The 13,063-nt window shown below is 44.8% G+C and overlaps 1 protein-coding gene across 1 annotated transcript in view; it reads right to left on the minus strand.

The window, feature by feature from the left end:
* hdac7a (histone deacetylase 7a) overlaps window positions 1–13,063 on the minus strand; it is a 64,190-nt gene that overhangs the window by 3,244 nt on the left and 47,883 nt on the right. The window contains exons 11-25 of the mRNA XM_079358914.1: window positions 12,844–13,049; window positions 12,345–12,545; window positions 11,591–11,810; window positions 10,759–10,892; window positions 10,145–10,265; window positions 9,600–9,649; window positions 8,955–9,062; window positions 8,082–8,137; window positions 7,657–7,744; window positions 6,980–7,099; window positions 6,799–6,896; window positions 1,322–1,440; window positions 835–968; window positions 235–316; window positions 12–150 (exon numbers count right to left, since the gene is read on the minus strand). Coding sequence (XP_079215040.1) covers window positions 12–150; window positions 235–316; window positions 835–968; window positions 1,322–1,440; window positions 6,799–6,896; window positions 6,980–7,099; window positions 7,657–7,744; window positions 8,082–8,137; window positions 8,955–9,062; window positions 9,600–9,649; window positions 10,145–10,265; window positions 10,759–10,892; window positions 11,591–11,810; window positions 12,345–12,545; window positions 12,844–13,049 — 1,876 coding nt within the window. The remainder of the gene's footprint in view (window positions 1–11; window positions 151–234; window positions 317–834; window positions 969–1,321; window positions 1,441–6,798; window positions 6,897–6,979; window positions 7,100–7,656; window positions 7,745–8,081; window positions 8,138–8,954; window positions 9,063–9,599; window positions 9,650–10,144; window positions 10,266–10,758; window positions 10,893–11,590; window positions 11,811–12,344; window positions 12,546–12,843; window positions 13,050–13,063) is intronic.

Here is a 13,063-nt window from a genome sequence, read left to right on the forward strand (position 1 = left end):
TGTGATTGTACCTCTTGTTGGAAAGCACTCCCACGGAGAGCGAGGCCAAAGCGTTGACAGCATCCGTCTCCTCACAGTCTCTCCTCTGAGCAGCCAGGTAAGACAGAGCCACTGATGCACTGGAGGCCTTCACACTCTGCCAGTACTGACCTGGAACAACCACAAGGACGCACCTTTAGTTTTAGGTTTGGATAACAGGATAAAAACACCCAGGTGAGGATGAGTGCTGCTCACTCTGTATCTGTATAACGGTCTGCAGCGAGCGGACTGCGTTAGCGTTGGGCTTCTGGAGGAGGACTTCTTCTGCCAGTGGATCCTGCAAGACGGATAGACAGACATTAGAAGATCATATCACCCATATTAAACCTTTATCTCAGGCACCATGACAGCCATTTTTATTCACTGAAGAGGTTCAGCTTAAATCTGTTATCAGATTAGAAGAAAACAAACATTCAGCCTAAAACTCAACAAGGTAACAACGTCCTTTCACTTCAATGTGCAGCTGGAGATACGGCTCGACATAGTCTGAGTATGTGTCAGAAAAGTGTTCCTCTATGTTCGTGAAAATAGAACTCCAACAACCTCAACATCTTTAGTAAACTGTAAGACAGTAATACAGGGGTAAAGTAAGTCCATGGTCTGATGGAGTCCAGACAATCCTCACAGCTTCGTGTGAATTACCAGAAAAACAATCATATGATTAAAAAACTTGTAGATTCGTTCTCGATTCTGCGAGTCATGGCCTCACCTTTCCGAACCCACTCACGCTCTATAAACACAATCAGAATGTAGACACAGCCCTCCAAAAGAACTCAATAACCCAGCATGCTTTACCTGAATGCCCAAGAGTGCGCTGACGCAGGCTTCTGATGCGTCGCAGATAGCTGTGAGGTCATGACCTCCCTCAAGGGCCAAAACCAGACGGCCTCCTGCCAGAGACATCAGCTGGCGGGTCAGGAAGCCGAAACCTGAGGAACAACAAAACAAAGTGTTCACATGTAGCATGAAGTTTAGCAATCAATCATGAGCTCCCAAATGAGTTCATATTCTCTGGAAACAAACGTATATTTAAACCTTGTGGATCCTCCTACAGAAACTACCAGCTTCTCATGACTGTAATTATGGTCACATTAGAGATGTAGCGACGCTCAGTCGAAGGCACTTCTCCTGCTCTTTGGTCCATGATGGACAGGTGCCGTTATGATCTATTAATATCTGTAAATACACTCAGGACCACAGACTTCTTTACTGGCTTCTCCTCGCTATAAAAGAGCTCTTGAGGTAAAGGGAGCTCCGTCCGTGGTTGGAGGCCTGTGCTTACATTTGGCGGAGACCTTGTACCCTCCGAGAGGAGCGGGGTTTCCCTCTGCAGCATCGAACCCAGCGGACACCAGAACCACGTCTGGAGAGAACTCCTGAGCGATGGGCATCACCACAGACCTGCAGGGACACAATCAGAGCAGGAAACTGTCAGGTCCAGAGACGCAGACGTGCGTGCGTGCGTGCGTGTGTTGTTTTAGGTTCCTACTGGTTACCAGTAAAGGTTTGATCCAAGTCATAAATTACACATCTCCAGTGTGTAATTTTAGTTTTGAATGAGCAGTAATGCTCGGCGCCCTGCATGTTATCTTTGTCTTGCTGCAGATGTTCGGGATCTTCTGGCTTTAACATGCAGCCATCTTTGAAGAACGACAACATTAAAGGGTTCAGAAACAACAAGCTGCACGGACTCACTAAAACCAAGGATTTAAATCAGCTGCTAATTATTGGATTTGTAGCCTTAATTACACATGTGAAGTCAAAGACTAGAAGGAGAGGTAGCTGCGCTCTTCCTCTCCATCATATATAAAGCAGTGGTAGAATAACAGAGTAGTTCAGCTGCTGCTCACACGCCAGTGATCATTTATGAAATGTGGACTCAACAGAACAGTAGTGGCTCTACCCGGCCACTCTGAGGTGAGCTGAGGGATCCTGTGTGCATACTGCTAAGAAGGTCAGAAAAGTTTAGCACAAGTTCTAACCCAGACTTAATGTCACAAAACTGCAGACGCCAAGAGCACGGCTCCATCGTGAAGTCTCAGCTCTGTATGACTTCTTCAGCAGCGTCCTCCTGCTCATTAGATGGTGCACGAGTTGCAGCATGTTAACAATGTAACCTTAATCTAAACCTGCAGGATTAAACCAAAAGTTACTTTCTAGCCCCAAATTCCACATGAAAGTGCATCATCACAGGACGTTACCGAAGCACACTATACACACCGATGATGTACTTTGGAAACCGGTTGCAGCTCTGCTGACTCAATGATAGAAACACTTAAACACGGAGGATTCATTTCATCAGTCTGCTCACAAGAAGCCGACATACATCAACAATCAAATTAAGGAGTTGTTAACATGACAAGTTCAACCTGGTTTGGCTGACTCCAGACTTGGCAGCTCACACTGCGCTCACAAAGGACTATTGTTTCTCTGCTTGACAGAGTCGTGTCGTTACATCGGCGCTCACGTCTGCTTTCTGTTGTTTGTCAACTTCAAACAGATGAAGATTTCTCTTCATGCTATTGTTGTTTAAGAAGGGAGAGCTGCACTGTCCCTGGGCAGAGAGAGAGAGAGAGGCTCAGCTCGATGATGTCGGCGGAGTTCAAAGCCGACGTGTGTGAGTCTGTTTCGCATTAGAGGCTTGTCACTCTCCTCACGTCATTGACAACACGGGGAGAAGAGGAAAAGCAGTCCATCTGGGATCCATTTACCTTCATTATTCTGCCTGGGGACTGTGGAGACCCCCCCCCTCCCCTTCCCTTCCCCCCTCCTCTCTCTCTCTGCTTCTTACACACACGCACATACATCCAAACACATACTGCTGTCATGACCGCATGCAGATGGACAACATGAGCTCATAGACAAAACTGAGGACACAGACATGAAACGGACAAACATGTTCCAGCCAATCACAAACATGCAAACACGCTCAGAAACAATAGAGGTCGGGGAAATAATCCCTCTAGATCATCCTGTCAACTTTTGATTAATTGGATCATTTCTATCAACTTCATCATCACGTGGAGTTACGGCAGAGCGGGCACACACCTAACCGCAAAACCCAGAGCCGCCTCCCCTGCAGACCCATTAAAGCTGCCGCGCTGCTTCCCTGAGAAAGAAACTACAGACAAGAGAGGAGGAGGAGGGGGAGCCTATTAAAGATCAATCAGGGGAGGAGGGAGACTGTGTGTGTGTGTGTGTGTGTGTGTGTGTGTGTGTGTGAGATGGAAAGAAGGGGGGTGTGAGTGAAGGATAAGGTGAAAATGCACCGAAGCTCCCCATCTGAGGTTCAAGCGCTCCCAAAGTTTAACCCATAAAATGTTCTCCATTAAAAACCTTGCAGACTTTTATTTTCTTCCACAGACCATTTCATGTTTGCAAACTGTATTAATTACAGAGAGTGTGTGTGTGCGTGTGTGTGTGTGTGTGTGTGTGTGAGAGAGAAACATTAAAAGGGGCTTCACAGGATGCCGATAAATGATGTTGTATTCATGTTACGGGGTTAGTTACTTGTCAGAGACTAACTCAGATTGATCAGGGTCTTGATCCGTCCTGCAGAAGTTAAACAGACTCCACAGTTCAGAGTCAGATGATCACAGCTGCAGACGGTGGTCGACAATCTCTAATCTTTTCCAATCGACTCGTCTGATAATCTGATCTGGCCAATTAAAGCTGATTTTGATTCGGTCTGCAAAATCAGCCTTCAGCCTGGTCATACTGGAGCAAGATCGCTATCGATACTGAAAATGTCCACGTGTATTATTGTTGAAAAATTTCAAAGCGGCGGCAAGAAAAACAGTAAAAGGAATATTTATAGAATTAAACATTTTAAACTTAAAATCATGAAGCGTTTGTCTGCTCAAGGGATTTATTTTTGCTTGAAAATCGTCTAAACTCCATAATTTGATTTTTTTCTTCTGGACGAATACTTAAAACAGCTGCATTCCCAAAAAGGTTTATCAGCTTTCACTACAGCCCGGCGTTCCCTGCAGGACTGAACAAGTTGTGGAAGTTTGTCAGCTCAGACTGACTGAATGGTTTCTGCACGAACAGACTGTTATACTTCAGTCGTGCTGATAAACACAAGGTAACGAGCAGCTGAATCATAAGTCAGCTGGAGGTCTGCAGAGATGTCCTGCCAACGCGTCTTTCATAATCGGTGGAGGATGACAGATTAAACTTGCATGCCTGCTGTTACCACGGTGATTTTCTGAGTTTCTGCGGCAAATCTGTTTTGCACACTCGCATCATCTTAAAATGAACGTGATGGTCTGTGAAGTTTTTGATGTTGTGGACTGTCCTCATCGGAGGCTGCAGGCAGATAGAAACAAAAACTCACTCAGAGCTTCTATTAGGTCCAGAACGGAGCTGAATACCGGACCATACGATCGGCATTATGTGAGAAAAAATAAAAACACATGACGAGTTGTTTTTCCTCATTGAAGAAAAGAAGGCACATTCTCAACGTTACCCTCAGATGATCTGATGACTTTGAAGATCGCTAACTCAATTTTGTCATTAAAAAGAAAAAAAAACATTTTCTGGTTTAAATATTTATCATGATATCAAGCTGTGGAAGGATCAAACTGGACCATGGTCATGCTCCACTTGTTGAACATAGAAACTCCTCAAAGTCTGAAGCTTTCGGGAGGTCGCCCAGTGTGAAAACTAAAACCTGAAGAAAGAATTACCTCGCACACTGTGCTCACAACTTTTACTATTTAATTTAGATGTGAAATGAAGCACAGGGAGGGACAACTTTTCATCCAAACTCTGAGCAGATGGATCCGTAAACATCAAAAGTGTCATTCGAGGTGACATCGTTATGAACAAAATGTTTGCATCTTAACTCTTAACAACAGCGGCCCCATAAACATGAGACGTTCACTCTTTGTCCAGCCCTCCATAGATATGGATAAACCTGACACGTCCCTCTAATGGTCTGGAGCTGTTCAAACTCATAAACACTTTGGTCCCAGCCCCCCTGCTTGCAAGAGAAATCGAGCGCTCTGCTCCACAGGAAGGTCAGAGGTCAGGGTCAGACGATCCTGGAGCTGCCTGTGAGTCACCGTTTAGCTCAGGAACACCTCAGACCGATGATACCTCCTGTAAGGAGTTTATGAGTTGTTATGAAACAGAATTCATACCGATGTCTCCTCAAGAGAGAGAGAGAAGGAGAGAGACTGATTCATTCTTTATGGTTATTTATTTGCACGTCACCCTGCAGCACGGGGCGGTCAACAGCATGCTGCAGACAAATCCTCTCTTTAGGTTTTCCCTGGGAAAGACACACACACACACACACACACACACACACACGCGCACACACGCGCACACACGCGCACACACGCACACACACACGCACACACACGCGCACACACGCGCACACACGCACACACACACACACACGCACACACGCACACACACACACACGCACACACGCACACACGCACACGCACACACACACACACGCACACACACACACACACACGCACACACGCACCAACCTCAATGTTCTTGACACAAGCTTTAACATCCAGGTCTTTTTTCATTTCTGATCAAAACTCAAATGAGAAGCATGGTTTTTGATCAAACACTTATTGATAGATAAATGTTTTGCACTCGTAATCATCAAACGTTCAGTGAGTAAAATCTGAAGCCTGTTTGTCATTGTATTAGTTTTATAATAACCTCCCTGTGCATGATTAAATGTTTCTGCTCAAGTTGCGTATATAAACATTAAACCTGCTTTGGCCTGCAGCCCCCCACCTCCCACCTCCTCCTGTTTGTCTGTCACTTCGTCACTGTGCCCCCTTTTCCTGTGACCATGCGCTCACCACAGTTTCCGTAGGTTTTGATGCGCCAGACAACCAAGAAGCCCACACAACCAAAACTTTATGGGTGCCAAACACCCACCGATGGCAATTATCCAACCCACAAGCAGGAAGTAACCGTCCCAAATCTGTCAAACACGAGACCCTTGAGCTCATTTACTGTAAAGCGACTGAAGTTATTGGAAGCAGGGTGAGCCACACACATGCTCACCAAATGACGAGGATTATTCATTAGGTAGGAAGTACGTCAGAGGGGATGTTGTGCTGATCAGAGGCTGGATTTTGAAAGTGTCTTTGTTGTGGGTCAGTGAGAAGGAAAGAAGATAAATTGTTGGATTACAGCTTCACTTAATAGCCTCAAACTGATCAATAAAACTCAAGACAGCCACTTTAAAACTCACTCGTGTTTCTTCCTCCTCCTTGCTACCTCGTAGACAACAAACCAAGCATGATTAAACCCTTTGCTTTGCTCTCTCTGCTCTCTATTATCTAAAGCAAACAGCTGCAGAAGCTCAGAAATAACCGTTTATAATATTAATGAAATATAAATAAGAGTACCTCATGACAAAGCATGACCAGGCCAATTACACTTTCTGTTGTGCATAAACATTTTCTGCATAAACATTAAACTTAAACTATGAGATGAACGTTAGAAAGAGATCTACGTTTACTTATGTAGTGAATCTGATGAGCAGTACTGTAACACAGTCTGCTGAAAGTCTTCCAATGTGAGCAGACCACCAAACGCTGTCTGACTACTTGAACAGTCAATAAGGTCAGGACGTCCCCAACGATCTCAGAGCAGATTGGGGACGTTAAGATTGGATCCTTATACGATTCACATTTCAATATAATCTGGGCAGACAATCATTTCCGAATCATTCCTTTAATATGTCACCCGTCTTTAAAATGTTGCAGTGTTTACCTAAAAGCAGCGATGTACTCGGCATCTCCCATTGGTGGCTCCAGTCCTCCTGTCCACGCCACATTCACATTGAAGCCCTCCCCTGCTCCAGAACCGGCCTAAAACAACAGCGAGTATGTCATTGTTATCATGAACCATGTCATGAACAGCGGCCTGTGACTGTTGTGTTTGTGTCACTGACCTCGGCTGGAGAGCCACTGCCAGGGAAGAAGTTTCCGTCGTCGTAGCGATGGAGCGAGATGTAGAGAACACTTGGATCACTGTAGAACACTTCCTGGGTGCCGTTACCATGGTGAACGTCCTAGCAACGGAAGCGCAGAAAATAAATGACATTTCTTAGCAGAAGCTGGTTAAATACATTCGATGCATTTGAAGCAAACAAATAAGGTGAAGCTTCGTTGTTTAATGCACAGCCTGGTTTGAAGAGTGGAGAACAGTTTAGGTTGACTAAAACAAAAAGGAGGATTTAGTTTGCTGGTCAGGTCCAGTGTCCATCTAGAGCGCCAACGTATTTTTTATAAATGTTTTCAATGAGGAGAGAGAGCGTAGCCGCAGGAGGTCGTTCAGAGAAAAAGAACAGCACCCAGGGTTTTTTTCCGAAGCGCTCCGCCTCTTTTGACCGGCCACTGGAGTTCAAATTTTATGTACGTCTCTGGTGCTCTTTTTAAAGTGCAAGAAATGTCCTTGTATTTTTGCACGCAATAGATCGTGTCTTCTACCCGAATGTCGTGTCTCGTATCAAATATAAAACATGCAGTAAAAAGCTTCATGCAAACGTTTCCGAACTCACAGCCAGCTCTTTATTGCCCGGAAAAAAACGATCAAAATCAACGAGACATGAGGCGAGAGTGAACTTACCCAGTCAACGATCAGGATCTTGCTGACGCTGAGTTTGTGCTGGAGCTGCTTGGCGGCGATGGCCACGGAGTTAAAGTAACAAAACCCCCTAAAAAAAAAAAAAAAGAGACGCAAAGATGTAAGAAGACACAGGCTTCATGTTTCTTTTATTTTGAGCCCTTTTTAGTTGATCGATTGAAGTTTCTTTTCTCGTGATCGCAGCCATAAGTTATTGATGATAGCATCCATTAATTCACATGTTAAATAAGTTAAATAGAGTACACTGGCTGGACAAATGAGAAGAAGATGAGTCATCAAAGAATCAGTACAGAAGAATGTTCCTCAGTGCCCTCCATATCACTTCATTAAAAACATCTGACAAGGCAACAACAGGACAACTGTTGCTCAGGCTGCACATGCACGCTCACACACACACACACACTTACATTGGATTCGAGGGGTCTGCGTGATGCCCCGGCGGTCTGACCACAGCAAAGCCGTTCTGTTCAGGAGAAACAGAATCACTATGAGACTGGATGTAAAGGTCTGCTAATTGCTTCACAACATTAAAATATATGTCACCTGTAATGGGATGAAAAGTTTTCCTTAAAGATACAATACAACTGTCAAAATCCACAAAGTCTATTAAGAAGTTATTGACGGGTCCCTCAAACGTATATCATCATTTCAGTGAGTTAAACATGAAGCCAAATTGCTCGAGGTCTGGGGATGTAAGACAATGCAGGATATTCATGAGAACTCTTGTTGTCTTGTAAATGTAAACCGATGGCAAAGATTTCCTGTCAATATGCAAAAACTGAAGAACCACCTTTTGGAAGCGGAGTGGTTATAACGTGGTGGTAGGAGCCACATTCAGGAGTTTTAAAACTGTAAGACTTAGATTGCACCAGCAGGTGTCACCTTTGGCTTCAGGTCATGCTCTTGAGAGGGAGGAACCTTCACTGAGGTATCAGCTGCTGCTCGACAGGAGAGCACAAGCACTTCCTCTGACCGCTAGGCTAAACTGATGGCATACAGGAGTGCAATAGAATGAATGATGTTGCATGGGTACATGTGACACAGAAAGAGTGTGTGCAAATGAAGCGTGTGTGTGTTCTGTGCTGTTAGGAAGTTTATGTGTATCCAGACGTTTGTGATGAGCCATTAGTGTCCAAAGCGAATTTCTCCAAAGTCAGACAATAAAAGCAGCTTACTAACTAACTATGAAATCCTCGTCTCCACTGCATCGACAGTTTTCTGATGTGAGGACGATGACTTGGGTGTGACTGTCTGAATACTGTTTTGGCCCCCCCCCTCACCTTTAGTTCTCGTTTAGCCACTCTAAAGGCGAGCTCGACAACGCTGCCTGCTGCCATGCGTGATGCTGTGGAGGTGTGCGACTCGTTCCAGGTTGTGTCATTGTCAACCTGAAAAAAAAAAAAAAATACAATAAACAAACATCACGTGAAATTCTTCACCACATGCTGCAGTATGAATCGTGATTATGTGTGAGGTTCTTCTGGGACAATGAGGAGAAAACGAGGACTCAGGACGTTCTGCTTTGATTCCAGATTAAAAACATTCAGCTTTCTCTCCCTTTGTGAGGTCAGATCCATATTTCCGATTATTTTCTTTCCATTCGCTTTTTCCCTTCCCTCTGTTTGTTCTCAATGTGGCATTATTGTCCCTCTGGTTTGCTTGGACAATGAAATCAGAGGCATTTCTTTCATCCTCAGTCATGGACATGTTGTTCTTATTAGTGTGAATTGTCATGGTCCGACACGGACTGTCAGCCCAACTTTAGCCAACTCTCTTTTTTTCCTGTCTTTTATTTGCTGCTCATCTTTGAAACAATATCATATTTCAATGCTGTGATTGTGTTGTGTGAGCTTTGAAGAATTACGTTATGGTCAAAAATAGTATGTGTGTGTGTGTGTGCGCGTGTGTGTGTGTGTTACTCTTACCCCTACTCCTCCACACGGTAACATGACAAACATCCTTTGAGAGAGGATTCCTTCGGAAACAAACAGAAGAAGACTTCAGAATATATAAATCATGCCAGTTATTGTCTTTCATCAGCATAATGACTTCATGCAAAGTCGGCTCATGCTGACCGTGCAGAATCCATTAAAGACTCTTCATGTCATAAGAAAACTATTTATAGTGACGCTTTGCAGCACCAGCATGTGTTTGCTGTTTCTTTCTAATCTATGGACTTCAAAGACTCAGACATGAACACAGTCTGACTCGTGTTTTAAATTGTACAACTTCACTTTTCGATAGTTTTGTTTCTGTTATTGAATAAATCTGTACATCTGGAACACTGTTTAGCATTTATGTTTCTGATGAAAAGACTTAAATCAAACTAAATCCGGGCCTGTTACAGGCGGTTCATTGGTCTGTGCACTCATTTTCTTTGGTACTGCCTTCTTTAAAAACCTACCATAATCATACCCGTTTCTCCAAGTTGCCTTTTTAAACTCATCAATCAGTCGACGTTGTTGCGTACCTGCAAGTTTGCGGTTGTCCAATTTGAGTCTGTTGAGCGGGTTGGTGCCGTAGAGCAAAACATGGCGCTCTGTGTGGACGGACTGGAGCTCCTCCAGAGTGGCTTTACGACCACGGATACTCTGCGTGAAGAGGACATTTGCCATTCAGGTTTCTCATCTCTCAGACACTGATACTGTCGGGATAGATATCCATGTTGTTGCACACTTCATGTGAAATCATATGCATGAAGCCGGCAGATAATATAAGGAAAGGATCAACTTATTTGGTTGTTACAGCAGCTCAAAAAAGGAAATATAAACAGCATCAATAGCAAAAAAGGTAAAAGCAACAATTTTAAATTAAATAAGGCTAAAAAAATACAATAGAATTAAATAATGAAAGTCATTATGAAACAGAGCCACACAAACATACTGATCAGATGGACTTGTAATGTGAACTTTTCTATTTTTGGATAAAACCATAAAAATCATATTTTTGATGGTAAGATGTGAAATTGTCAGCTTGTCAGTCGTTTGTTTGGTCTTCCATCTGTGATTTTGATGCTGCTCTTGGCTCTGAGAGAGTGAGTTTGTTTCTGTACACATTAAAGGTTTGATCAGATTTGTGTCGTACCTCACACTGTCCCCTCAGGCCTCTCTCCTGTAGTCGGGACCAGATGCTCTGTATCCTCCCAGCATGCTCTGGGTGACTGCTGTTGTCTCCACACGTACACTGGTGCTTCAGCATCTGAGAGTCGTACACCAGGCCTGCAAACACAAACACACAATTAATCATATGCATCCAAAAACATGTGAGCCGGATTTAAAGGGAGAGAGCTGCTTTAGGAGGAAGTTTAACAGAATCAAAGGAGCTGCTCCCAAGCAATGCATCCTGGGACATGTAGGCAATGCCCGTACAGGTCTCTGTATCGTACACACACAGGACATGTTAGCTTCAGATAAAATCCTTTACCACATTAACCACTGATGAAGTGCCCCACAACAGTTAAAAGTGCTTCGCTTGTGGGGGCGCCGATAGCTCAGCGGCAGCGACTGCGCGCGTACCATGTTGCGAGGCCTTGCTCCTCGCGCGGGCGGCCTGGGTTCGCGTCCGGCCCGGGTTCGCGTCCGGCCTGTGGCCACCTTCCCGCATGTCTCTCCCCACTCTCTCCCCCCTTTCCGACTCTATCTGTCCTATCAATAAAGGCAAAAAGGCCAAAAATAATCCTTTAAAAAAAAAAAAAAAAAAAGTGCTTCGCTTGTGACTGTGACTTTTTCCTCATCCAATCATTGCATGATGCTCGATTAGTTCTCACAAAATCCCTCTGATGATGACGATGAGAAACGATACAAAAAGTATTAAAGCATGACCACATAATCAGGAGCGAGATAGTCAAGGCAACAAACTTCTGTGAGCTCCAGTAAAACCCGACTCTGTGTTTAAAGAGTCCATTTGGGGAACTCACCGGTGGTGAAGCGCGGTTTGCTGCCGGCGTCCTGCGTGCTCAGGCTCAGAGGTTTCTCAGGCAAAGTGAGAGAGGTGGAGGCCGGGGATGACTGCGTACGGGAAAGGGGACGATGGACACTCAATCCACTTCCAACACCGCTGCGGAGCATTGGTACTGCCAGGGTCTCCATCTGTCGATGCAGCTGCTGCAGCTGCTTCTGCTGCTCCCATAGCAACGACTACAGAGAGAGGGAAGGTGTTTAGGATACTTAGATGAATATGACTCAAGTTTATGTCAGAGATACAACAGACGGCAAAGATCTGATGATGTGCACATGGCATCACTTTGATTTCTATCCTCATGGTTTGCAGCTCAACGCCCCAGAAGTGATTTTAATTCTATGCACACTAAATGCTCAAAGTAACAGAACTTCCTCAGCTTATTCTCCTTTAGCGTCCAGAAACATCTGACAGTCAGTATCAAACATACACCTCTGAATCGGAGTCCTTTCTGACTCTGATGTTCCTTATTAAGCACGCTATGTTTAGCTTGTATCTTCCCTTTACACCTTCCAATAAAGAACTGCTAGCTGTGCGCTCTGTCAGATTAGTAACAGCTCACCTGACGGTGCGTGCACCATGTCATCATGCACTGAAATAACACCTTGTTCATCCACAAAGCATTTCAACATGAACTGGGATCATGGAAGTGAAAGAGTTATACTGCCATCTACAGGACGGTTTGAGGAAGATCACGTTGTGTATGCGTCTACCTGGTTGAGGATGAGTGCGTGCTGCAGGTTCATTTGCTCCTCGTGGCTCTTGGATGCTGTTGGCCCCGCCTCCCTCAGGGACTCCGCCCTCGCTCTGCTCTGATAGGTTGGCTCTGTTGGCGATGTCCCACCGTCTTCTGAGTCCATGTCCTCTGAGGGGATCTGGTGCAGTCTGGGCTTCTCGCTGGACTTGGACATCAGCTGCAAATGCAAACAGTCATATAGGTTGTAAAAATAAAAAATGGACTTAAAGGAACGTTTACTGCAACTAAAGCTCGTCCAATGTGCTGAAGGGATTTTAAAAAAGAGAGGAATGGATGGTGTAAAGTATACTTCACACCATCCATATCCACTATTCATAGTGAGCCGACATTTCCCTCCAGCCGACTGTGGACCAAATAAACATTTTCAGTAAGAGGGGGAACAAGTCCTCCTCTGGGACAATTTAAATCTACAGCTCAGACTTATTTTTGCTCTATAACAAAAGAGGAGTGTGTACCTTGCCCAGGTGGGTCTGCTGTTTGAGCCTCTCCAGCAGTTGTGTGTTGTGCTGCTGCTGGAGGAGATGTGTGTGAAGGGCCCCCGGGCTCTGAGGGAGGGGCTCCGAGCGTGTTCTGCTCAGAGGTTTGTGGTGCTGAGCGCCTCCGGGAGTCAGGTGGTCTAACTGGGGGGCTAACTGGAGTTGGACGGGGTCTAAGCCTGGAACTTTTTCCAGGGAC

The sequence above is a fragment of the Symphodus melops genome, assembly GCF_947650265.1.
Source record: "Symphodus melops genome assembly, chromosome: 13".
Lineage (NCBI taxonomy): Eukaryota > Metazoa > Chordata > Actinopteri > Labriformes > Labridae > Symphodus > Symphodus melops.